At 44.5% G+C, this 26,467-nt stretch overlaps 1 protein-coding gene across 6 annotated transcripts in view; it reads right to left on the bottom strand.

The window, feature by feature from the left end:
- The window catches only part of NF1 (neurofibromin 1), a 2,008,692-nt gene that overhangs the window by 1,643,281 nt on the left and 338,944 nt on the right, over nucleotides 1–26,467 (bottom strand). For all 6 annotated transcript variants that reach the window (XM_086954827.1, XM_086954826.1, XM_086954830.1 and 3 more), the window contains exons 6-8: nucleotides 19,031–19,098; nucleotides 11,665–11,740; nucleotides 7,404–7,561 (exon numbers count right to left, since the gene is read on the bottom strand). In XM_086954827.1, coding sequence (XP_086810953.1) covers nucleotides 7,404–7,561; nucleotides 11,665–11,740; nucleotides 19,031–19,098 — 302 coding nt within the window. The remainder of the gene's footprint in view (nucleotides 1–7,403; nucleotides 7,562–11,664; nucleotides 11,741–19,030; nucleotides 19,099–26,467) is intronic.

Here is a 26,467-nt window from a genome sequence, read left to right as displayed (position 1 = left end):
GCTGCCGCCATTTTCTCTTACTGCATAGAGTCTGAGTCGCGGCTCTGTACTTTGCCCTATCCGCTGTTTACTCAGCTATTCTTAGTCCTGCCGTGTTCCTGGGACCAGACGCTCACTTATATGCCCGGATGACCCTCTGGTTACAGGATATTTGTCAGATCCTTGGACTTGGCTGGTAGAGCAGCACTAGAGCACGGCCATCTTGCTGTGGGCTCCCTAGTGCCCCCTACTAGGAAGGTTTTGAGCCTGAGACTGCAAAGGGGTGGTGGACTGACCCTGACCTTTGGCCGCCGATCCCATTGGGTTGGAACAGGCTGCACCCACAGCCACCCAGAGGTTGCTGAACTTGTGTGGTCTTGTGGCTGAGATATGGTTGGCGTGTCAGAAAGCTCCTTCCATAGCCACGAAAGGGGTGGAAAGCAGACCGAGGATGTGTGGCCACGGAGAGGCACAAGGACTTGGCCGTAGCCTGTGACTCTATCGCCGTGTTTGCCTCGTCTCCGAAGAGACTGTTGCCATCAAAGGGCATATCCATTAGTGAGGCCTGGAGTTCCCCTGAAAAGCCAGAAGTCCTCAACCAGACGTGGCATCGAACAGCCACCATCCAAGAAATCACTCTTCCAAGAAAGTCGGTTTTGTTGAGACCACAACAAATGGCGATTTTTGCTGCATCTCTCCCGTCTGATACTGATTGGGAGAGGAAGGCTCAGGCCGCCTCGTAACCTGTGGCAGCACCTGCGAAACAGTTTCCCAGAGGGAGTGGTAGTAACAGCCCATTAGGCATACGGTGTTCACAGATCGCCATCCAAGGCTGGTGGAAGAAAACATTCTTACCCCATTTGTCCAGCCTCTTGGACTCCCTGTCCAAGGATGCCTAAGGGAACGAACCATGGGAGGCAGAGGCTTGGACTACCAAGCTCTCGGGGGTAGGATGGTTAGTGAGGAAATTTAGGTCGCCCGGAGGGCAATTGTCCTATTCACAGGAGTCCCTGTGCTGGGTTTGGAGTAGGTTCCAGGAGGACATTCGTAAGGTCTCGTTGAAGGACAGCCAGGAGGAGACACCTGGCTGCAGGGCCTCCATCAAAGGTTTCGTCTTGACGGCATGGAAGGGAGCTGAAGGTCCAGGACCTCAGCTGCCCTTCGCACCACCATGGTGTATGGTGCTTCTTCCTCCGTAGTCATGGTCGGGGGAGAAAGGTGGCCAGAATCTGGAGAAGCTTCGAGTCCGCTGGCTCACTCAATTTTTCATACCAGTCCACGTCTTGATAAGGCTGGTCTTGTAAAGAGTCCAGTGACTCCTACCAATCTTCCTCCATTCCAAGCCTTTCAGAAAAGGGCTGAGGAACTGACAAAGGACCTAAGTGTTCTGTAGACACCGATCCGAGCCGTCTGGGTTTAAAATGGGACTGAGAGTCTGTGTTGGGGCCAGTGCTGGGTAAGGTCAAAATGGCACGACCAGCGTCAGCCCAGATCCATTGTTGGATCCATGGTGGGCAGGGGATCATCAGGGCCAGAGCTGCCGGCGCGGAACTTGATGGAGCCCCCTCTAAGCCTGCAGGCCCTGAAGGCGTACCGGTAGGGTCAGGCTGTCAAAATATAAGGCACATGGCCTCAAAATTCTTTGACTGGGTGGCGATCCCTCTAGTAATCGGGAAGGTAGGGGAGCGCGGAGCCAACCCAGGCGTGGGTTCAGAGAAACAAGGCCTAGAACATTGAGACTCCTCCTTTGCAACGGCAGACAGGTGAGGAAAAGTTGAAGTATTCTTTGACTTTTTGCATTTTTTGTGCTTCTTACCCGACTGACTTGAAGACTTCGAGTGGCAGGTCGAAGACTAAGGACTCCTGCAGCAGTGCCCGGACCTTCCTCTTGATTAGGACCGTGAATGAGACCTCTGTGGAGAAAGAAGGGGGTGCAGAGCACTGGCCCGCAATCAGCTTTAGGGACCACTTCGTCAAAGCTTTCAGAGACAAGGCCGGGCAGTCGGAGCTCGACTTCGAGTCGTAGTCACACTCCAGGCACCAGAGACAAACGAGGTGCGGATCAGTCACCAACATGGTACGGTGACAGAAGCCACACAGCTTGAACCCAGAAGTCTTCTTGTTTAATTTAGGAAAAACCTATGCACCAAAATAAGGCTCTGCAAAATGTTCGAAAAAGCCTTTTAAACAGTGATAGAGGGTAGCTCTCGACAGGTATCTGCACTGGCTGGTGTGGAAAGCAAAGCAAAGACGTCAGCGCACAGAGCTGGGGCCTATATTAAGGAAACGGACATAACGATGCCGACGCCACAGGGAGCCGACCAATGCCACCTACCGGCGCACAGGGGTACTGCTCGACGAAAAATCTTCAGGATCCTTTCTGACGCCTGGAAAATTCAAAGGTTAGGAATCTGCGGCTAGATGTCTCTATCCGATATACTCGTCAGCTCTGGTGTAGGAGCAGAACTTGAGATGGGTTGAGGAGGCACAGATGGTGTTAAGGGCAAACCTGCCTGCAGTATCCCAACAGGAGGCTACAGTGGATCCTTGGGACCCGAAGTTGCGCTACAGTGGGCTGGAATGGTGCTGAAAATGCACAATGTGGTCTCTCTGAAGGCCTCAATCTAGTCAAGTCAACTTTTATTGTATGGTTAATTAAAACCTTAAGAAACAACCATCTCATTGGTAAATAATCAAACAGCAGTTATAATAAGGAAACACATTATAAAAGCAGGCAATTCAAGATAAAATGCCAAGTAGCATTTATGATAAGTGACAAGTGTGTTATGACAATATTAGCTCCAGAAAGAAGTGCAATGTGCAAAAGACAATTGAGCATCTCAAGGTTGCTTCAGATGCCCTCTACTGGCATTTCACCAAGTGCATTTATACAGTGACAATGCAAGATAAGGCTTTAGATTGCTTCAGAATCTGTCACAGAGTGCTCCCAAAAGTAAGTTTTTAGAGTCTACAAGCAAGCAATAACAGTTCAATTATTTTTTTGTGTAAACAAATTTACTGGCTTTTACACATCCATCAACACAGTCAATATAGCATTTTTGGACAGTTTGGATCCAGAAATACTCCCTGACACATTCATATAACCAAATTGTGGCAAACCCAGAACCGTAACAGTTAAGTTGTCCCTCCCACCCCATGAAGGGGACTCTTATTGCAGGATTAAATGGCAGAGGCAAAGAATATCTCAAGGTTGCTTCAAGTATTGCCTCCAATCATACGGCTGCAGTTCATTAAGAGAGACCAAGAAAATTCAAAGGTACTAGCGTTAGCAGCTAATTACCCCAAGATTAAAATTTCAGCTACGCATAAATACATCATTCAGAGATCTGCATGGGGTCTAACAAGTAAGCAGAGGTGTCCCAAATTACGCAGACATTGCCTTAGGTGTTGTATTGGTGCTGTGCCTTGTAGTGATCAGATTTTGGGGATCAGGTTTTTACAGTTCAAATAGGATTAGTGGGACTTAGTTTTGCAATGACCATTAGGAGAAATTTGACTGTTTTGATGTTCAGGGAAGTTTACAATGTGTTCAGACTAGCAATTAGCGTCTGATGGCAGGTTCGAACTTCTAGACGAACAAAATCACTATGGAGGAGAATTTTTCTTTGCTTCAGTAAGAGGCAAATGCATAAAATATGAATGATGGTTTCCTTTTCCAATTCGCAGAGTCTACACATTACATTGTCAGTTTCTGTGTGGCACATGCTGGGAGGTGGGCCTGCATGCATGTGCCACTCCCCCAATCTAAGTGGCCTTTATCCAGAATGGGTATGTGCAGCTTACTTTCACTGCAATGTGCCATTATACTCCTATAGATCAGGCCAAGAGTAATAAAGTCCTATTCAAAATCCTCATCCAGGTTGAACTGAGCTAATGGAAGGCTCTGCTCATGCAATGGTCCTTCGCACACCTCCACCACCTTTCTCACTGTTTCATGGGGCAGGGATTGTTCAAACTCCTCGCCTTTCTCATCGTCCGGCAGGTCCCCCCAATTGCCTGGGTTACTGGAGTTATCCTCATCATGCTCCTTGTCTGACGCAGTTGTAAAATCTGACATGGAGTAGAATTTACCATCCGATCCAGCTACTCTGATTCACTGCCCTTCTCCGTCACTGAAGTAGTAACATCAGTGCTAGACCCTGGCAATGAGCTGCTATCTTCGAAGTTGTTACGGTTACTGTTACTGCATTACCTCCATTCGCTGGCAAGGCTTCCATTGACATGACGTTAATTCCATTGTCTTGATCAGCTGGAGCCAAGACCGGCGAGGCTCCAGTAAGGACACTCACAACTTCCAGAGAGAACTCATGCTGGGCACCAGGAGCTGCACAAGTGGTACCACCATCGACCTCAGGCTCGACAACCAGTTTTGCTTTTACTCGTTTTTTATTAAAAATTGCCAGGACAGTCCGTTGCTTTACAGGGGTATCCTGATTCTGGTACGCTATCTGGCTCTGGCAAGCTACCTGTGTCTTTGAGGTCGCCGCGTGCTCCTGCTGAGTGTTACTGCCTTCAGAGCTCAGAGTGGTGCTGTCAGTGCTGCCACTATTATTATCCCTGACATGAGTGCCTTTACTCGCAACCACGCCACGACTTCCTGATGTAGCATTGTCGTTAACATTAACGTTAGCAGCGTTAGCAGCAATAGCTCTATACCCCGTGATCATCGCAGCAGATTCATTCACCTCACCCGTGGGTGTATTTGCAGGAGCTCCACCTCGGTTCCTTGCGCCGCCTCTGCCCTTAGGCGCCATTGCCTGCCGGCACTGTTCGTCCCGTCCGAGGAGTGGCAGAGCTATCAATCAACGTGAAATCTCACAATCTCCACACCACACGGGAATGCCTCGGGCTCTCTACGGTTCCTTTCACACCAAAGTCTGGGTCGTTATACTACAGGAGCCGGAGCCGTAGAAGCAGCAGAGAAATAGCAGCAGCAGCTCACCGCGCTGAGCCCAGCACGGTCAGAGCAATAAGTTTGGCGCCTCTCCCGTCGTACCGCATTCAGCTGGAGTCCATCAAGTCGGCGTCGGGCTATGCCGGATGCTGGAGCCGACCAGGCAGGGCAGTAATGGATATGCCAGACGCCAAATCTCACCAGAGCGGTAAGCCCCCACTCGGCACAGCACTGCAGGAGCTGCTCTCACCGGTAACACAGTAGCGTCGGGAGAAATCACCAGCAATAGGGGGTAGAGGGGAATCACACGGGGCTATGGACGGAGCACCTCACACGGCCACAGTTGCGGCCGCCATCTTGCCTCCCCTAGTGGTCAACCCATGGGTATGTGCAGCTAATGTAATTTTGTTGATAACTGGGGATGTAAGAGTCGATTACTGAAAAGACATGTGAGCGCTTACTAAGTATTGCCGTATCCTCTAACTGTGACAACTTTTTTTGAGGTGGCTGCTGTAAACACTTTGAAATCTGATGTGAAAAGTGCTTTCTCCATGCCTCAATCAGTGAGAGTTCCATTAGTTTATTGTTGAGGTAGCGCTTATAGGTGAAGATAGTACCCGCGCCTATTATTTTGAACCGGATTAAGCAATGCATAGAGTCTTGCAAAGCAGGTCTAAGACATATGTATAAAAACAAGCTACTTCTGGCCCAGTGCTGTTATACAATATTAAACTCGAGCCTTATTTGTTGCCAGGGACACTCTCTTTGGCAAACGAAGGGCAGCTTTGTCAATTTGAGTGATGCAATTATCTAGTGTAGTAGCCCCTGACAGGCGTGAATTTGTTCCCATAAGAGAATGCGAATATTCAAATATTTCAAATCAATTTAGCAGGTTTCTCTCATTTAAAAAAACATTAATAAAAATAAACTTTAAAATAAGACTGATTACAAGAGCTCAAACTTCCGGAATCACAAGGTATTTTCAGGGAAGCCTTAAAAAACGAATCCATAAGGCATATGGCTGGAGGCCATATGCCTCAATAAATTTTGATGCTCCCAAATACAATGAGTTACAGTAGTCCAGGTGCAAAAGAATCAGGGCCAAGAGCACGACTCTCCTTGCCTCTATGATCAATAGCGGGAGGACTTTCCACAGCATTCAGAGGATGGGAACTCATGAGACCTTCCTTACTTGGGATAACTATTTACGACACATTAGTCTTGAATCATACATTTGAACATACCAGGAGTGCTTTTATGCCTCTCAATTTTCTTCCTTTTCCCCATATCCTATCAAATTCTCCTTTGATTTCACTCTTTTGCTACTTATGTTCCTTGAACATTTCTAGCCTTCTCCACCACTCCCTTTTTCTTACAAAACCTATACGGAGTTCACCGTCACTCAATTTAATGAGTAAATGGAATAAAAGAAAATAAAACAGTAATGTACCCAGGGTCAATCTATGAATACAATATACTGAGGATACAAGGACTTATATGCTTTTACTACATCCCTTAACCCCTTCGAGGCTAATGACGAGCTGGGCTCGTCATGGCGCTTACCTGCCGTGCGCGGATGACAAGGCCAGCTCGTCATAAAACAATGAAAAATAATAAAACCCAGCGCAGGACGGGAAAACGCCTAGCAGCCATGGGGTTAAATTTATGAACAAACTATCACAAATTACTCATCGGCAATGTACTTTTAACCAGTTATCGTAATATGTATTTAAGCAAATGGTTAGGCTGCAATACATAATTCTCAGCAGACTATGCAAGATTCACCATTAGGTAGTGCTCGTATCTGCTTTATGTTTATAAAATACTTAGAAATTGAGTCAAGTTCAATTTGTTTTCCTCCCAACAAGTCTGTTCAGAGGATGGCAGTCATTTATTGTGCACATGTTAAAGTTTTTGAGTTAATTACTTCTGTGCTGTAACTAACCTGAAAGGAGTAGGTCTCCATTCTGGCAAAGTCTGCCCATTGGGCCAACAGACTTACTCTTATGAAGTCATGCAAAGCCACCTCCAACCTCATAAGTATGCAAATGAGCTGGATTGCAGCCAGGCTAAGCTTACTTTCATTATCTTTGACCTTTTTTTTGCAGTTTCTCTTGTCTGATCTTGGACAGGTTATCTATCTAGAGATCAGTTCAATACCAAACTAAATCTACCCTAAGACTACTAGAAAATAATCATGAATTAACTGAAAAACTCATCCAGCTGACGTTCTTTATGTACTGCATGTAGTAAGATTTACTAAGGCATTTTGACGAAAATCCATATGATAAATGTATTTTAATAAACTCTTTTGAAAAGTCAAGCAGAGAGCTTTTTTTCTCAAAAGATCATATTAAAAGTGAGCTGCTCACTAGCATGCACAGAGGAAACTTCGCATAGGTGAGTATTACTAAAATGAGGATACGTAATCACAGCTCTCAAAAAGACCTCAATTCTTCTCTTGTGAAGGTCTTTGCAATTAAGCGGTTTCACAAACTGAGCATCATACCTTGTTCACTTTACTGTCTTCCACAACTTCTTTTGAGATTTCTTGAATTATTTCTGGACATAGCACCAGAAGAATTATTTGCAATGGCCAAACTGCTGCTTTTCGTTTTGTGCTCTCAGCAAAGACGTCCACGGCATCAAATAACTTTTCTGCACAATCTTGATGAAAGAAAAAGAAAAGGAACCAATGCAAATAACTGCAACTCAACTTGATAACAGCAGGTAAGTTCAGTTTTCACTCAATCGCATGCATACTCTTGACAAACAAGACACATCAGCGTTGCCCTTGCTTTCTTACCCAGCCCCATTACAGCCTGTCACATATCATATGTCAATTTTGTCGTTCAGCATTCCCACTTCTGATTATTATATGTTGCTTGTATGGCCACAAGTTTTATAAATAAATTATTTCCAAATGATACTTCCGCAACCTCACATGTTAACATCAATTACATACAAAAGCATAACTTCTTTCAAAGGTACCTCGTCCTGGTAACCTTTCCAGAACAGCTACACTTTATTTAGATGTGAAATAAATGTGATGGCCTTCAATCTTGGCACTACTCATATGGCATGCTCATTCAGTTAAGACATTCAGTGTAGAACTGTAGGGGGTGTACAAATTGTCAAGTTTCCCTAATATGGCTTTTGACATAAGACTCCCACTATTTCACTAGCCAAAATATAAAAGCAGTAAATACTACAAGTAGTTAAATACGTTTAATGAAAGAGGCATCTAAAATAATTAAGGTCAATTTCCAGTTCATACTCCACCATCCATTTTACATCAATGAGGGTATTCTTTGTACTGCATTGTCTAAATCTGGTTATCACTTTTGGAATTAGCATGACAGAAGGAAAAGCATAATCCCTAGTTTAACCGATCAAAAGAGCCTCTTTTTTGGACAGAGGCTTTTAGCACCATGTTCTGAGGACATGAGATTTTGTCTTAGTTTCTTTCGCAAACAAGAGGGCATCGTGTGAGTACCAAGCAACAGGGAGATTTCAAAGCAACTGATTGTTCCAAACCAGCTAGTGTTCTTGTACTAAGTGCTTATGGTATACATTTTTTTGAAAAACGTAAGTGCTGCTAGGTGGACTGATGTGATGTGGGCATCTCCCAGCAGCACCCAATGCCAGGTTGTCTATGCAGCACTCAATAAAAATCCTGGAATTCTCTCTCCCACTTTTTTTAATCAATACATCTTGCTGGTTTTGTGGGTCCAAAACAGCTATCTGGTAAGTTATTTGGATAAAGGATTTGCAGGATAGATCAAGCAATCTCAGTTTTAACAATCTTGAGGCCCTTCTGTTTGAGATTATTTCTCTTCGATCAAACGAACGCTTAGGTACACTTGCTCATGCATTGGTTACATTTTTCAGCCTCAGTGGACCTTTCTGGTATAAAACAACCATAAGCATGTTTATGTTCTGACACTATTTCAAAGATTGTTCAGCTGACACAGTTATCTGAATCTGGTTCTGACATTTAAGGCCACCAAACCTTTAAACACTCAACACAAAAATAGGAAAGGGTAATTAGGCAATCGTGCACAAAATCATTAACCAGGGAAGAGGAGATTTTTTAGTTGTAAAAGTTATCGTCAGACATTGCAGACTGTTATGAACATAAGACAGTCTGTCCTCAAACAAATATTATTAAAATCATCATGTTTATGACAGCTCGGATTTAGTTAATGAGCAGGAACACAGAGTACTTTTCCACACTAGTGTCAAAGACCTTAAACTCCTGGAAGGTCTATTTTGATTAAAAGGAACTCCTAACAGCTGTTTCTAGATCTGCTGCTCCCTTTTCTGTTAGAGCACTTGTCTTCTGATGGCCACAATGTTACCATTTTTTCTAGATGCCCAGTTTTTGGTTTCTATTTCATTCTCTAGACTTTATAAATGAAATGGGAAAGAAGGGTCCGTTATAGGGTAAAGCCAAGACGTTTGGCTGAGCCTAAGGAGTGGATGATGTGTAAGAGGAGCTCAAATACATGATGTGTAAAAGGTGCTATGAAGACTTCCCCACTAAAAGCTCAATGCAGTAAAGGCCAAAAGGCCAGATTTGTCCTTTAAAGCGGTGAAGGTCTGACCAGAGCTCCATTTAGTTTATGCATAGGCTCCCCAGAGAGCAGGGTTGTAGTGGCCCAAGATAATGGCTGACCTAATTGCTCTCAGAATGGTGTCCAATTCCTGGCACACTTCTAATTAGTCTAGTTTCGTTGTTCCAAACGTCCCGTTACTGTTGATCTAGATGCATTCTACTAAACCTTTGCTACAGATAGAAGCTAAGAGTATTGTGGAGGAGAGTCATTTAGACAAATGGGATCAGAATCCGGTACCCTGTACCTTTTCTCATCCTTTACTAACTCCAATAAGAAAGGTGTCAGGAGCATGTGCAAATCTCAAGAGTTTCTCATCAGCTCTGTTTGCTACAATATGAAAAGCAATTTTGTCGTGCAATTGATCAAGAAAGTGGAAAAAGGAACTGAAGCTCAGGCACAGCAAGAGGTGGTTTTGCTGCTTGTAAAGGGCTTTGGTATAAAGCGAGGTGCTGAGGTGGAGCAACAGCATTCTCTGTAGCAGGATCAGAAGAGATACCTCAGCTGCAGCCTCTGTCAAATTTGTAGATGATAATAGAGTGATTATATTTTTTAGGAGATCTGGGTCGATGCTGCGGACTGGGCCCTTGATAGTGAAACTGATCAGCCTGCAGAAAGAAGGAAAACATCTATCGCAAGTAGTGACTTGAAACATGAAGGCTCAATTACTTGATGTAGACCATACGTCAACCATGCAAAAGAGCCATGCAGTGGATCAGATAAGTGAAAACACCTCAACCCAAAATAAGAAAAAAAGGACTTCACAGTTCCACACCTGAAAAATTATTAAATTATCCCACGACGCTCAGTAAAACACATCAAACAGATTAAAATATTGCTTAGCCAAAAATAAGCCTCTTGGTTTCGTACTCAGAGCAAAATAAACAAAGTGCCTGATTGACTACATAGAGCATGTTGGGACAGGGTGGCATCTGGAATTAATGAAGCAGCAGTGGAAATTCTCACAGGTAGCAGATTTAGTACAGGAGCTAAATTTCCCTTTTATATTTTAAGCCGTAAATTGCTTTTCTACAGAGTTGTTTTCTGTTAAATGAATTCTACAGCAACTTATATGGTTTGAAATGAATTCATGAAATAGGCCATAAATGTTGCCTCTTATAGGTTTGCTTTCTTTATTCAAATGTCGTTCAATTTTGAAAATAAATATTTAAACGTATCTCTGAGGTTTCAGCACAAACAATATTGTACAGTTTATGAATATCTGAAAGAATCCCATAATGGCGAAATTATCTGCTGCGCAACACAGATGTAGACTACATCAGTCTTTGGCTATCATAAATCCTGTTATTATTGCCTGTCAAATACTTACAGACCAAGCCATTTTGGGTCCAATAAATTTGGAGTAAACAAAAATAAGAAAAGAAATGATCAATATATTTTCCTCAAAACTTTTTAACAGAGCATTAAATAATGGTGAAAGAATTTTCAAGTGCAAGAGCCATTCAAGGGCGGCAGGGAGTAAAAGTCTAAATATATTTGAACTGATCAAGAAACCATCAGATTATTTTTGAACTTCAAACAGCTACTTTAACAAACACTTGTTAAGGCTCCGACGTTGAACTAAACACGCTTAGTTTTCTAATCACAGATTATGAAATCATAAGCATTTACAAATGTTCAGGGATTTGGATCATACTTGGATCAGGGGTTTTAAGCTCAATAGAAACTAAGTTCTAGAATTATAACTTTTGTTAGAACTAACATGGTATTTAGGAATTCACAGACACTTGAATTTAAATTTCTCTACTGAAGCAAACGTTTTTTTACACAATGGCTGTTGTAGGCTCAGAAAAGAAATCAGGGAGAAACAAATCTGAAAACTGAAAATGTCACTTGGTTCATGAAACCCTGCTTCGGGGAATGGCCAGAGCAGATCCTAGCCCCCGAACGACCATACCCTGCCCCATATCTAACATTTATATTAGCAGATGGTTACGTCTTATTTAACACAAGCATGTTTCCCCTCTTTACATCATCAAGATGTTTTAGAGGGTTCAAGTACTAAATTAAATGAAGATGTTTTAGGAGGGAAGGCCTTCACTTGTTGTAAATATGAGAACATAAGCTAAATTGTTATACTTTGAATGAGAAAAGAAGTAAGTCTAAGACAAAACGCTTTCAGTCACGGATTACCAGCCATGTCACTCTGCGGTCTTTGATACAGCTTTGTGAATTCATCCGGATAATTTTCAACCCAATTCCAAAATGCCTGTTAAGAATACAAAAAAAGGACTTTATTTTATTTCAGTATCTGGATACAAAATGTAATTGGGAAGTTAAATATTCATTACAATTAAGGTTGTTCGAAAGTACTACCAAAATAGAAAAATAGACATAACTTAATCAGCGTCATCAATAATAAAAATTTCAATGTATATGAAATAATTATAAAAAAGTTCACAAATAGCATTTTGAAATCGAAACAAAGCATTAATTACAGAAACGTTTATATATTTATTTTACACCTTGGGACTCATTCAGGAAAGCCAGATTGGATTCAAATGAAAAGGGATTTCATTACAATGGTAGTTTTAAACTCTTGTAATCTAGAGTAGGGGTCAGTCCTACTAAACCCTGCACCAAAGAATAAGCAGAGATTCGAATTACAGAACTCCTGGGGGCTTCCCAAAGCCGCATTGGCGATGGTGGAGGAGATTAGGAAAGCCGCAACAGAGAGCAGTGTGCCACAAGGCCCCAGTGGCAGCTGGACAACATGGGTACCTCGCTTGTAAGCTGCTGGCAGCCACGGGGCACACGGGATGGCCAGAATGAAGTCCTGTGTCAATGGAGCCCGAGGTGTGCAGGGCTGTGGCAAGGATTGCACGTGTTGCTGGTGCCAAATAAGCCTAGTGTTTGCTTCTTGGTGCCCCCCCCCCCCACCTCCACTTATTTGTGTGAGCACCTGGGACCATATCTCCCTGCCCGTTTTCGACCCTGTTTTACTGGGGAAATGTTCTGCAGCAGCCGCCGTGTGGGGTCTGGATCGTGCTGTTGCCCAGTTCTAGAGGTACTTTTCTGACTGCCCGCCTGGGGCTGGAGTGCCGGCCTCCTCGTGGGGGGGTGAGTCCAGAAAACATGGAGTTTGTCTGCTCGTGCCTCCCTGGTCCCGCTGTGCCTGGAGTTCAGTGCCAAAAGGCAGAAGGCCTGTGTTGTGTCCATCCCCACCCCCTTTGACTAACTGCTGACCTTGCTTTCTGCGGACAGATCATGTGCGGCTGCCATAAGGAGGAGACAATGGTGTGGCTGAAATTTGGAAGCCCCTCCAGGGGGAAGTTGTCATTGGTGACTTGGTGATGGGGCCCACTGTGCCTCCCGCTGCTCTGAAAGATCAGTGCCCACCGAATGTAGACACCATGAACCTGAAGTTGAAAACCATCCTGAATACCATCATGGCGACCTGACTGGACAAAAGGAAGATATCCGACAGGGTAAGAGGTACAGAATCTACCATCTGAGTTACATCCGCAGATTCACTCAACAGATCAGTGACCTTACCAGTCGAGTCAGACATTTGGAAGGGAATCTTAATGACCTGGAGGCCGTTCCAGTTGTAATAATGTCTGAATGTTTAGTCTTTCGGACACAGCAGAGGACAGAGGCCCCCCTTCATATTTTGAAAATTGGATATCCACTGCGGTTGAACCAGTGGAGCGGTCCCCTAACTTCATGGTTGAGCAGGCACACCGGGTCTCAAGACCTGTGGTGGTCAGGTTACTAAATTTTAGAGACTGAGACACAGAGCTACAGGTTAACTGGAGGATGGGCCACATCACGTTTGACAAAGCACAGATCTTTCTTATTCCTAATTTTACTATCGCAGTTCAGCACCAAAGAGTATCCTTTATGAGGGCGAATAGAAAGGGGAGTCGGGAGGGGGTGGTATGACTCTCTTGTTTCCTGCCGGGCTGCATCGGGAGGCTTGCTAGTGAGGTGCTGCAAGATCCCTGGGACCGGTGGGGGCGGAATGCGCTCTGTGCTGGAGGACGCCTGCCCCCTCTGAACGACGTATGTCCCTACGAGAGCTTTCTATACAGTGAGAAAGTGCTCCAAATGTGGTTATGGTAAGACAAGTAAATCATAATATCATGGTAGATTTGTAATATAATCCAGGTCCTACTAGGTGAGGGTAGGGTAATCCACAGATTCACACAGTGCCTGACCTGACGGCAGGGACTAAGAATCCACTCTCCCTGGACAGTGACTACCTTCCAAGGGCAAGTTTACCACAATGAGTAACGCACATGAAGTTACAGCTAGTCAAACTAAATATCACTAGCTCTGCGCCCCACACAGAAAGCCATCCCCCACCTACCCTACCCTCACCTAGTAGGGCCGCGATAATGTTACAAATCTACCATGAGATTACGATTTACTTGTCTTACCATAACCACATTGGGAGCACTTTCTCACTGTATAGCAAGCTCTCGTAGGGACATACTGTTGATGGAGCAAGGATTCGCACGTAAAGCGACTTGCTCACACTCATGAACCTCGTTTAATGTATAATCATATTAATCCAACTGTTCGTCATTTATTTTTGCATTTTCCCCAACACGTGGGTGTCCCCAAGAGGCTTGCCTGTGTGTCTTTTCATACTAACAAAGCTTGCACTAGAAGAAATGGCTGCTTCGCTGAAATTCAGTCTGCGCATGCGTCGGTCATACCCATGTGATGTGACGCACTCGCATTCTGGAGGGAATCTGTGCTCATGCGCACTGTTGCAAACATGGCCGCTTGTCTCTCATCACGCTCTACGCTTGCCACTGCTGCTTTAGCCTATCTGTCTTTTCGCACTAAACTTTAATACTATAGAAGTTATAAAGTAAGGGGTGTGTTTAATTTTAGCATGGTATACAGTGTGATCATTTTATATGTGATTCTAATTTGTTCTTGCTTACTTTTCATGTATCGCGTCTCTGGGGCTGGGAAAATCGGGAGTGGAGCCATACTTGAGGCTCTGCTGGGCACCGTCATGTGACCAGGGAGAAACCCTACTGCGCAGAAGCTGAAAAGAGCCAGCTGGCTCCTGAAGCCCAATGCGCCTGGGAAGCATCTCCAGGAGAAGGGATCCTACCTTGGAGCGAAGCAACACTGTTGCTACCTACTATGAACTGCATTGTCTTACTGTATTCCTATGGATGGGAACGTGAAACCCAAGGGGCGGATGAGCAAAATTAAATAGTAATGATGTGAACTCTGAATTCTAGGAGGCGACAATGTCCAAGTCACCTCTTCTGACCAATCATAACGTGCGAAACTGTCACTTGCAACATTGGTGGGTGGTCTAAGGGTCCCCAAACAGTATAACTGCCCTAGTTTAGCTTAGGAAAATTGTCCGACTTGTCCGAGTAGCAGACCTGTCACTGACCCTACGAACTCTATAGGTGATCCAATCTTGAGTGCTGCGGAGCACTCTGTCCATACTTTCCACAAACTCCTAGGGGTGGAAATAGCCTTAAGTGCTGGCGGAGCACTTTGCTGGGAAATTCGAAAACCCAATCGGGGTTACTGGCGGATTACTTGCAGAAAGGGGTAACGCAGGCGTTGCTTCCGAAGCTGTGGGTGTTGGTCGTGCCTTGGTGAGCCCAGTCCTGAACCTAATCCTGAGGGGTATCCTGCCCTGACTGTCCGTGAGCTGTACCTGCTCGCATTCTGGCATTCCTTTTCTGAGGGTCCTTGTCCCCGTCCTTCCCAACTGACCCGTGGCCAGGGTTAGTCTTCACTCTAAATTAGGTAATTATCAACCTGTGGGTTTGCGTCTTCCAATCTTTCTCTCACTTTCTCTCCTTTCTTAAATAAAGCACTTTTGCCTATGATATTGCCCTATCTCCTTGAAATACAAATTATATGCAATTGTTTATTAGAATTGTTCCACTTGTCTCCCCACCTTTAGGAAAGTAACGAACTGTTGTATTTTATTAGTGTGTCCCCGTCTTTTCCCCCCCCTTTAGCATGGTTGCAGTGGATGTAGTAAGAATAGTATAAGTAGTTTAGTTCAAGTATACACTTCAGGTCCCTTGTTCTGTTCATGCATATGGTGAATTGCACGTTTCCTAAATACTCATATCTTTCGATGTCCCCTTAGTCTCAATGGTCCTTGCTTTAATTCATAGTTATATTTTGGTTGTGATCCTAATGCTTGATGTACTATTTTGTATCTTGCTTATCCTGACATATATTTTTTGAATCATTAGATAAACTTTCTTAACCCCATCAGGTGTCTGTGGTCATTTACGGATTATAATGTGGACAATGTACTTTGGGTTATAAAGTGTATTTCTTTCAGGACCCCTGTCGCCTGTTCCCTGCTAGCTCCTGATCTATCTGGAGTAATGTGCCCGTGGTAAGTCGGGTACATGATTAGCAGTAGTGAGAAGTCAACCCCGAATTACTCATAGTAGCGTGTATAATCTCACCCGGTTCACGCCAAACGCGAGTCATTGGTTTGAATGTGCACGCCAGGGCCCAGTGCGTGTGCGAATCAGGAAATCCAGTGACCAGGGTGAACTGTGCGCTCTATCATTGTAACCATACTTTTGTTCAATTTAGTTTCAGACTGCTCACTATATGTCCTAAAGATGATCTTAAATAATTAAAGATCAAAACGCCGTCGGCCCTCACAACATCAACCCCCTTCATTGTACATATTCATGTGGAGTTCCATTTTTGTTGTCACTGTGACGTTATGTTTTTAGTTCACCCTCACTCTGTCACATTACGCACTATATCACTTTATGTGAGCACCTGACTATAATTTAAAGTACCATTTCAGACCAGTGTATAAATTAAAGAAATGTGAATATATACACTATATATGGTTCCCTACACAATTGCTCCCTTGTTGATTTATTGCTTAGATTAAAATTGAATTTGCATGGACCCCTCTAGGTCTCTCATTCTGGACCCACCGAGGCCAACCCTGAACCATTGTTCCTTTTTAACATATTTTAACCCCATGTTCGTATTTTGGGGTACCCTTGTTCTCTCTTGCCACTAATGTGCAAGACCTCCATTGTGATTTCACCAGCTCTGGCACAGTTAGACATAAGAGACCCTGTATGATTGAGTATACCTGTTCTCTCTCTTACAGCACCTCTTTGCTCCCCCTTCGCTGGGAATACATCTGTCTCCCCTTTCTTCTTGTGGAGCCTTGACCCACTTGTTGAGGTAGGCTGAGTTTAGCGGTGCATTGGTTGAGACGTTGATCTCTCAGGTTTCGGTTTAGTGACTATTGCTCTCCTCTTCCTTTATAGTAAAACTGTGGTCCTGAAGAGAACCCTTGGAACGATAGGGTTCGAAACGCGTCGACCTGACCCGGTCCCGTGTCATTCTTGTCTATGTGGATATGTCATTCAATTGAAAGATCATTTTTTCCAAAGAACTGTGAAAAAGTTTGATTGACGTTTTAAATCAGCAAATTAATTTTGTCTTTGCATCTTTTCACAACTGTGTTATGACAATGGGACCAGTATGAATGTGTTTTTGTATGACTGGATGGCCAAGAATGTGTTGAGTGCGAGTTTGGTTGAATTATGTACATACTAAAGTTTGTTTTTGTTTTGTTTGTATATTAATGTTTAACACTTCTTTTCACAATTTTTGTATTCTCATGCCCCAAAAAAACAAAGAAAGACTAAAAAGCAAAATAGTCTTTAAAGAATTAAAACAAATGTTGCAATTCCTAAAGCAAGTGTTCATGCTTATTTTTCATGCACATTTCAACAATTGTTGATTAGAAAATAGCTGCTCAGCATAGGCAGGTGTGTTGTTTTTCTACTAATGTGCCTGCAGCACTGATTGTGTCACTCACCTAAGTAGCACTTTAAACATGCCTCAGACCAGCCATTGCAGCCTATGAGCAGTTAAACTGCAATTTCAATCTGGCAAAATACATTTTTTGCCAGTTCCAAAATTTCCTTTTTGATAGATATGTCACCTCTAGGGTAGGTCTTGGACATCTTAAATTAGTTTTTCAATACTGCAATGCCTACCTCTCCAATAGAATAGCACTGGAGTTCCTTAATTCAGTTTAATAAGCTGTAATCTCCAAATAGGAGCAAATAACCAGTTCATGTTTGGTGTCTTTGGAATTGTAATGAAAATCCTAACTGACGGTGAAGGCCAATTTTAAATTACCATTTTGAAAATATCATTTGTAGAAAGTACATTTTGGGTCTTGTGGATACTCTGCCAGGAGGAGGACTGATGTGCTGCTAAAGGATGGACTGCTACCGTGCTGTACTGATCTGCTGCCCTCTAGTCAGGGTTAGAAGGCATAGACCCGCATTAGGTGAACTCTGGACACCTGAGTGACTCCAAGGACTAGTTGGCTGGCCTCCTGACTTCAGCTCCAGGGACAGAAGGCTCAAACAACCGTGACTCCAGCACCTGGACTCTACCATCCAAGAGTCTCCCTAGCCAAGTGGTGCCACCCCAGTATGGTACTCTAGGAAATGGGCCTACGGTGCTCTGCGAAGCCCTGTGGGCCCAGTGGAACCAGCGCATCTGCTCTGATGCACAGTGCAAACCTGAGCAGAACCAGTGCATCGAGAATGCAGCGTTGAAGGGACCTGTCACAAAACCTCTCTCTGAAACCACCGCAGCACGGCATAACCTCAGTGCAGGCCCTTGCATCCATCGTCGATGATACCCTCAAAGATGAGCTGGACTCCGCATCACAGCCCTTCAGCTCCTCAGAACCAATGCATTGCCCGACAGATGCATCCCTGATGCCGGCCTTTGCATCGCAAGCCGTTGTCAGCGGAATCCTAGACATCGACGTAGGGTCTCGCATCGCTGCCTCGCCGCACCTCAGTACTGGTAATTCACCTCGACTGCACAACGCATCTTCGACACGGATCCCCACAATGCTCCACCTGCCAGGGATTAAGGTACTCTGCTCAGCAGGCATAACTGGGTCCGTGTAGCCAGCCAGCGCTCCATCGCAGTCAGCCTGAACTTGTGATTGTGTTCTGGTCCGGTACGACCGGATATCCTCAAATTGCATTTTGTGCTTTTGGCACAATTTTCACGGAAATATTTTAAATGACATATTTCTGGTTCTACGGTTGGATATTTACCATTTTGGTCTTGTTGCATTTAATAAAAAATCACTATTTTTCTAACCTGGTGTGGAATCCTTTTTGTGAGTTGTTTTTCACTTTATCACTGTTGGAAGTGCTGCTAAAATACTTTACGCATTGCCTCAAAGTTAAGCCAGACTTCTCTGTGCCAAGCTACCAGAGGGTTGACCAAGGGTTAATTTAGAGTCAGCTTGTGCCTCACCCTGACCAGGATTGTGGTTGCTGCTTCACCAGGGTTAACACCCCATTTAACCAAAAATTCAAGATCTTACATCAACTCATAAAAAATGATACTTTTAGGAAGTGTTCAAATTCTGCGCACCAACATTTTATCTTCTTGATATGCAAGGTACATTACATTTTTACATGTGAATCCAAATTAACTAAAATACAAAAGAACAATGCAAAAGACATACCTTTTCAAGACTGTTTATTACTCCAAGTTGAGCAACTTTCTTCAAAGACTTAAATTTGAGTACTGTCTCTGTAAAAAAAAAAAAAACTATAACAAATATATTTAAATTTTAAAAAAAGTAAATCAGTGATTACACGGATTCGAGAACACACATATTAGCGCTTCAAACCCTTTTTAACCAAACATGGCCGAATGACATCTGGACGGAACAGAAGGAATATGATACTTACCAGTATGCATCTGTTCTTGGCATGTAGGGCTGCTGACATTCATATCTGTGCATAGATCGCCGCCTAGTGTTGGGTCCGGATGATTGCACCTTGTTGTCCTGGAAGAGTCTACGAAGTGTCACAAGATCGGTGGCTCCTCCCTTGGACTAAAGTGTGCATGGGCATCCTCTCCTCCATCTTCAGATTGTTTTTCGCCATTCAGGCAGAGATGGAGTATAGTCCAGTAAGAAATGTCCATGCAAAAGAGAGACTGCTACCGCTGTAACAGGCACCGGGGAGGAGGGTGGGCGATATGAATGTCAGCAGCCCTACATGCCAAGAACATATGCATACTGGTAAGTAGCATATTCCATTCGAGGAATGTGGGCTGCTGAATTCATATCTGTACATAGACTGTATAGCAGTATCTCCTCTAGCAGTGGTCACCTGTGCCAGCTGCAGCAGTTTGAAAAAGAGTTTTAAGAACAGCCTGTCCTACAGCAGCTTGATGTTTGGAATGTACGTCTACACAATAATGTTTTGTGAAAGTGTGTATGGTAGACCATGTGGCTGCTCTACAGATATCCTCAAGAGGAATATTCCCTAGGAAAGCCATGGATGCCCCCATTTTGCGCGGGGAGTGTGCTCTTGGGGGGACTGTTTAAGTGCGTTTAGCTTTTTGATAACATATTTGAATGCATTTAACTATCCATCTGGCTATTCCTGACTTTGATATGGGATTTCCTTTATGTAGTGGCGCGAAAGCAACAAACAACTGTTTTGTCTTTCTGAATGCCTTTGTCCTGTCAATATAATATAGCAGAGCTCTTTTGACATCTAGGGTGTGTAGGGCTCTTTCAGCTACTGACTGTGGATTTTGGAAGAACACTGGCAGTTCTATAGATTGGTTGATGTGGAAATTGGATATGACTTTTGGCATAAACTTAGGGTTTGTTCTAAGTACTACCCTGTTTGCGTGTATTTGCAAAAAGGGTTCTTGACTAGTTAGTGCTTGTAGCTCGCTAACTCTTCTAAGTGAGGTAATAGCAATAAGGAAAGCCACCTATGTGAGAAATTTTAGTTCACATGAATGTAGAGGTTCAAAAGGAGGCCCCATAAGTCTGGTGAGCACAACGTTTAGATTCCAGACTGGTGAAGGTGTTTTTTTTTAGAAATTACTCTTTTAAGGCCCTCCATGAACACTTTTATTGCTGGTACTCTAAACAGTGAAAGGTGTTGTCTGTTTTAGAGGTATGCTGCTATAGCAGCTAAGTGTAGTCTTATAGAAGAATAAGATAGGTTGCACCTTTGAAGGTGCAATAGGTAGCATATGATGTTTTGTATAGAAGCATCTAATGGATTGATTTGGTTATTGTTACAGTAAATAACAAATCTTTTCCATTTTGCTGCTTAACATGCCTTAGTAGTTGGCCTTCTTGCCTGCTTAATGATGTTCATGCAGTCTGGAGGCAAGTTGAGGTATCCGAACTATAAGACTTCAGGAGCCAGATCGCTAGGTTCAACTAATTGGGATCTGGGTGTTTGATTTCTTCATGGCTCTGAGTCAGAAGACTGGATATGAGATGAAGTCTTTGATGAGGCACTACTGAGAGTTCTAGGAACGTTGTGTACCATGGCTGCCTTGCCCAAGTTGGAGCAACTAGGATCATTGTGACTGACTGTTGCCGTAGTTTGCGTGCCACTAGCGGAATTAGTGGAGCTGGGGGAAAAGCGTACGCAAATCTGCCTGACCAGTTCATCCATATCGCATTGCCCTGTTGAGGTAATAGAAATTTTTGGTAGCCAATGTGTCCCCCACTCATACCCTATCCATGCACCCATGCTCCTTGTATGTCGTGTAAATTCTGTTCTGTTCATGCTAGAAAGACGCATATGGATTTGCGTCGATCCTTAACATGTTAGCTATCCAGTCATGCATGAATATCCAGTTAATTGGGTTTCTAAACCTATGGTGCCAACGTCTTTACATGGTGCACTTTTGAATCTCGCACACGTTTTCTCCATGTTTTCTGGCCCAGTCGAGCTAGGCCCTCAAACGAGGCCCCGAGCCTCATCTCTCCTGTCTCCGAAAACTGTATGCATCCCTGACCTCTACCTTACATCCTGCACAGACGAGCGGTGCCCGGCTCGGCCTGCTTGCCTGCCAGAAACGTTATTTTACCTACAGTTATCTGTTCAGCGTCCGCGAAAACACATTCCAGTCTAGTGAAATAGGTAAACATGTTCCCGGCTGCAGAGCAAAGGGCCTTGCCTTCCTGTCTCCATGCAAGTAATTTACTGCTCCTGTTACCATGGTAGGTCCATGGCCCCCGCACTCTACATGAAGATCCCTTTGCACGCACTAGCATTCAGTGATGAACGGCCTCTGCCCGAGAGACCTTTTACTTCAGACACCACATCCTACAAACATGAGATACCAGATATGCTATAGGTGCAGGTCGTTCTGACACTCCAGACATCAGTCTCCTCTACTCGTGCAAAAGTCAAAGCCCCCAGTTCTCCCCAGTTACACGTCATGCTCAGCTGCGCGCGCATATAGGCCAAAAGTTTCTGCCGACTCTGCAAACTTTCTCTAAGCATCCACCCACTTGTGACGTTTCATGTTACGCTTCTCTGACATATCAAGTGCACGCCCATGTGTACGCCTTCTTACACGCCTCCTGTTACGCACATGTGTTCTTATCTCTCTCTTTTCACCTGTTACGCCTACTGTATTGAATTCAATTGCAACGTTTTACTATATATAATGTGTACTGTTAATAAAAAGTGGAATGTTCCCTTCCTGAGCCTTAGTGGTGATGGAACATAACGTCCCCATCCTCGAGGATTATCCATTAAAGCCCGTATGACTCAGATCCCACGGACTCTGCCTCTCATTTGAATGAGCTGTCTTGTATTGATAATTATATGGAAAAATGCATCGGTAAAGTAATTTACCACATAATTTGGCGCCCGAACAGGGACCCCCCCTTCCCCACTCGCCGGCGATGACCCGCAGGCCTTGACCCCTTCTGCGGTTGCGACGGAACCAGTGCATTTCCGCGGGTTTTCCTGCTATTCTCCCTCGGGCTTACGGAGGAGATGGTGACTGCGGCCCAGCATCCAGACGAGGCGGTGAGGAATGCGGAGGATCCCGACCAGAGCCCCTAGTCGAGAGAGCAAAGTCCGAGGTGTCCAGAGGCCCACCTGTTCCGATGCGCATGTGTAGGATAATCGTCACCTGACGCAGTCCAGTCCAGTCCAGTTTCCGAGGCCTTCAGTTTCTGCTTCCCGGTGAGTACCGTTATTGGGAACGCATCTAGACGGGTTCATTGATTTGTGCCCGGTCAAGACAGGTTTGGGTACACAGATCTGGTCCTGACGTGTTCGCTTAGGTGAATACGGTCCGACGTGTCTCTTTATGGGACCGGTATTGTCTGTACTGTTTTAGCAGTGCATCTAGTTATTCAGTATTATTCCAAGACTTTTCAGATATGTGTTTTCTATGTTCCAGGTAATTTCAGTTCGACATGTTTTAATGTATTTTAATGTTGTGGTATGAATGATTGTTTACTGTTTATTACTGTGTTTATTGTGTTCACGTCCGAATCACTCCAGCCATGCCGTTGTTCTCAAAGTTACGTCAGATAGGAACTAGGAAAGGGATACTCGAAGAAGCAGTTCCTGTCCCGCCTAGGGACACTCCTGGACATTTTATGTACAATAAGCATGGCTTAGATGCCATACTGTACCTAGATTTGTGGGTGGACTACACCAAGGGTCTGGAAGAGAAGTATAGATGGCCTGTCTCAGGGACATGGGATGCTGATTGCATCATGAGAGTAGAAGAAGCATTATGGAAGAAGAAAGCCAGACAATCCCAGAAAGATGCCATAGAATTATGGCGGAAAGAAGCGCATAGACGAAATGAAAAGGAAATCAGGAAAGCAGAAAGAAGTAGAGAAGAATCCGAAAAAGCTAGGGAAGAAGTTACTAGAAGAAGGAGAACGAGTCAGAATAGAACAACAGGACAGACAGAGAAATGCCCTTATTACAGGACTGTATCCAGTTCTTGCAGAGGGCCTGCCCAAGGCGACCCCGGAAGTACCATGTAACTTGCCACCACCATTGGTCCCAACTAAGCTTCGTCATAAACAAACCGCAGCAGACATTTTCCTTTCTAGCTATCTAAATGATGTTGCTCCAGCATATACTAATGTACCCGTACCACCCGTTAACAATGCACAGCAGCCTGCTCCGACTGGTCAAGCCACGACCCCTCCACGTTCCCAAGTCACGCTTCCCGAATCTGTTACCTCCCCTATTGCTACTGCTTCTGTTACTGTCCCACCTACTACTGGTCCCCTTAATCCTTTCGCAACAGATGTGACACAGAGTGCACATCCGTTACCATTGCTACCTTTACCTGCTACGTCATCTGCAGCCATTGCCCAGTCAGGTCATGCCCACGCTTCCGCTTCAGGCTTTCGCACCCCGCCTCAACTTAAACGAATGACAGCCAGAGATTTTGCAATGCAACGTACGCCGAAAGCGGCTGCCCTCGAAACCCTTAGACAATACCTGACAGATTGTAGATATGATCCAGTACCCGGCCAGGAAGGAGACATGATGTTAGTCTCTTTACGTCTTCGACGTGCTACAGGATATTTGATGCTTTTACCAGACATGACTAACCACCTAGATAGAATATTTCATTTTATTAGAACAGGAGAGGGACCAGAAAGTATTCGCGAGGCCATGGCATACCAGAAGGTTGAGACACAAAGTATAATATTACGGTTTTTGATTAATTGTTTGATAAGGGAACGAGATGGATTAGTTACTTACCTGTAATCCTAGTTCTCTTCCAGGGGTATCCTCATCAAAGTCATAAGCATTAGAATATTCCCGCCTATGTGCGGGACCCCGGAAACACTATATTATATGTGCCCCACATATAAATACACATATATATATATATATATAAATAATATATATATATAAAAAACAAGCAATAGCAGCCAAATCACATTAGAGCTGAAATATGCTGTGAAGAATTTCCACCATACATGAATAATAAGCATTAGAAACAGGAGAAAACAACACCAAAGTTTGTTTAGGAATTGTTTTAATGCTCAGAAAGCAGTAGAAATTCTCAGAACTCACTGGAAGCATAGGAAGCTCCCAGGCTGCATTGCAAACACACAGTCTAACCAGACTGAAAAGCTAACCTGTAGCTAAATAACAAAAAACTGACACTGTGCCTTTAAGGCACTCATGACCCCCTGAATCCCATCATGCCTCAGGAGTGGCAGTTAGGTCAGATGTTCTTTTCGGAGACTGAAAACCAAAACCCAATAACACTTAGGTCAACAATATCTCCTTATGAACGAGTATCCTTTGCCCGGGGAGGCGGGAGGGTTGCTTATGACTTTGATGAGGATACCCCTGGAAGAGAACTAGGATTACAGGTAAGTAACTAATCCTTCTCTTCCAGGGGATCCTCATCAATAGTCATGAGCATTAGAATAGAATAGCGAGCCTCTCCTCATCTCTGCGGGCAAAGGAAAGATAAGACAGAAATCTCATCAATAAGCTCGAGTAAACAAAAATGACTACCCAAACAGATTCCTCAAGGAGGCTTGCCCTACTTGAGTGTCAGTCCTGGAATCAGAGTCGAGGCAGTAATGCCTCGTAAAAGTATGCACTGATTTCCAGGTCGCGGCCTTGCATATTTCTGACAAGGGAACGTCATGCAAGAAAGCCACTGTAGCCGCCTTCCCTCTAGTGGAATGCGCTTTCGGAGACATCAACAAAGGTTTCCCTGCTAGTTGATAGGCCAACTTAATGCAAGAGACAATCCACCTGGAAATGGACCTCTTTGCCGCTGGAAAGCCAGCTCTCATTGCACCATAGTTCACAAACAGTTGGTCCGTTTTCCTAATCCCTTTAGTCTTTTCCAAATAAAACTTCAGCACTCTTTTAAGATCTAAGGAGTGAAGTGACCGCTCAGCCGGGGTCGCCGGATTTGGAAAAGAGGAAGGGAGGGAAATAGACTGATTTATATGAAAATCAGAGATGACCTTAGGCGAGAAAGAAGGGTGAGCCCTCAGAACTACCCTGTTATGGTGGAATACCGTATAAGGTTCCTTTGCACAGAGCGCCTGTATCTCACTGACCCTGCGTGCAGAGGTAATCGCCACCAAAAAGGCTGCCTTCCAAGAGAGATGTTGTAAGGAAGCCTTGTGAATGGGCTCGAAAGGGGGAGACATTAACCGAGATAGAACAAGGTTTAATTCCCACGGAGGAGAAGGATTGCGCACAGGGGGATACACTTTCTTCAAACCCTGAAGGAAATCCTTGACCACCGGAACTTGGAAGAAAGACACCTAGTCAGGGGACTTCCTATAGGCCACAATAGCTGACAAATGTACTCTGATGGAAGCGTACTTCAAACCAGCCGTTGCGAGGGAAAGGAGGTATGGTAATATGACGTCCTCCTGCCCTTTAATAGGATCCAAATTATGATCCCTACACCACAAGTAAAACCTTTTCCACTTGAAGGCATAGGATGCCCTCGTGGACGGCCTCTTAGCCTCCCTCAAAATGCTCATGCAGTCTGGAGGCAGGTTCAAATGTCCGTATTGCAGGACCTCAGGAGCCATGCTGTTAGGTTCAATGATGGGAGGTTGGGATGCATTATCCTCCCGTTCATTTTGCTCAACAGGTCTGGTCTGCAAGGGAGTCGTTTGTGTGGACACACAGACAGATGTAGAAGGTCCGGATACCACCACTGCCGAGGCCAGTCTGGAGCAATCAGGATCATCTCCATGTTCGTCCTGAGGAGCTTGGACACCACTCTCGGGATCAGAGCCAGGGGAGGAAACGCGTACGCGAACATCCCTGCCCAATCCAACAGAAGAGCGTTCCCCAGCGTCCCTGGTCTGTGGAACCTGGACGCGAAGGCGTGGCACTTGGTGGTTTCGTCGTCTGCAAACAAGTCTATGGACGGACGTCCCCAGCAACGAAAAAGCTCTTCTACTACTTCGTCGTTTAGCACCCAGTCTGGCTGATCTTCGAAGTGCCTGCTGAGTGCGTCTGCTTTGACGTTCAACTCGCCCGGAAGATGCACCGCCACCACTGTGAGACCGAGCGACGAGCCAATGCCATATTGTCTGAGCCTCTCGAGACAGTGGGCGAGATTTTGTGCCTCCTTGTTTGTTCAGATA

Source organism: Lissotriton vulgaris, chromosome 2_1, assembly GCF_964263255.1.
Source record: "Lissotriton vulgaris chromosome 2_1, aLisVul1.2, whole genome shotgun sequence".
Taxonomy (NCBI): Eukaryota; Metazoa; Chordata; class Amphibia; order Caudata; family Salamandridae; genus Lissotriton; species Lissotriton vulgaris.
This window is presented reverse-complemented; position numbering and strand designations above follow the sequence as displayed.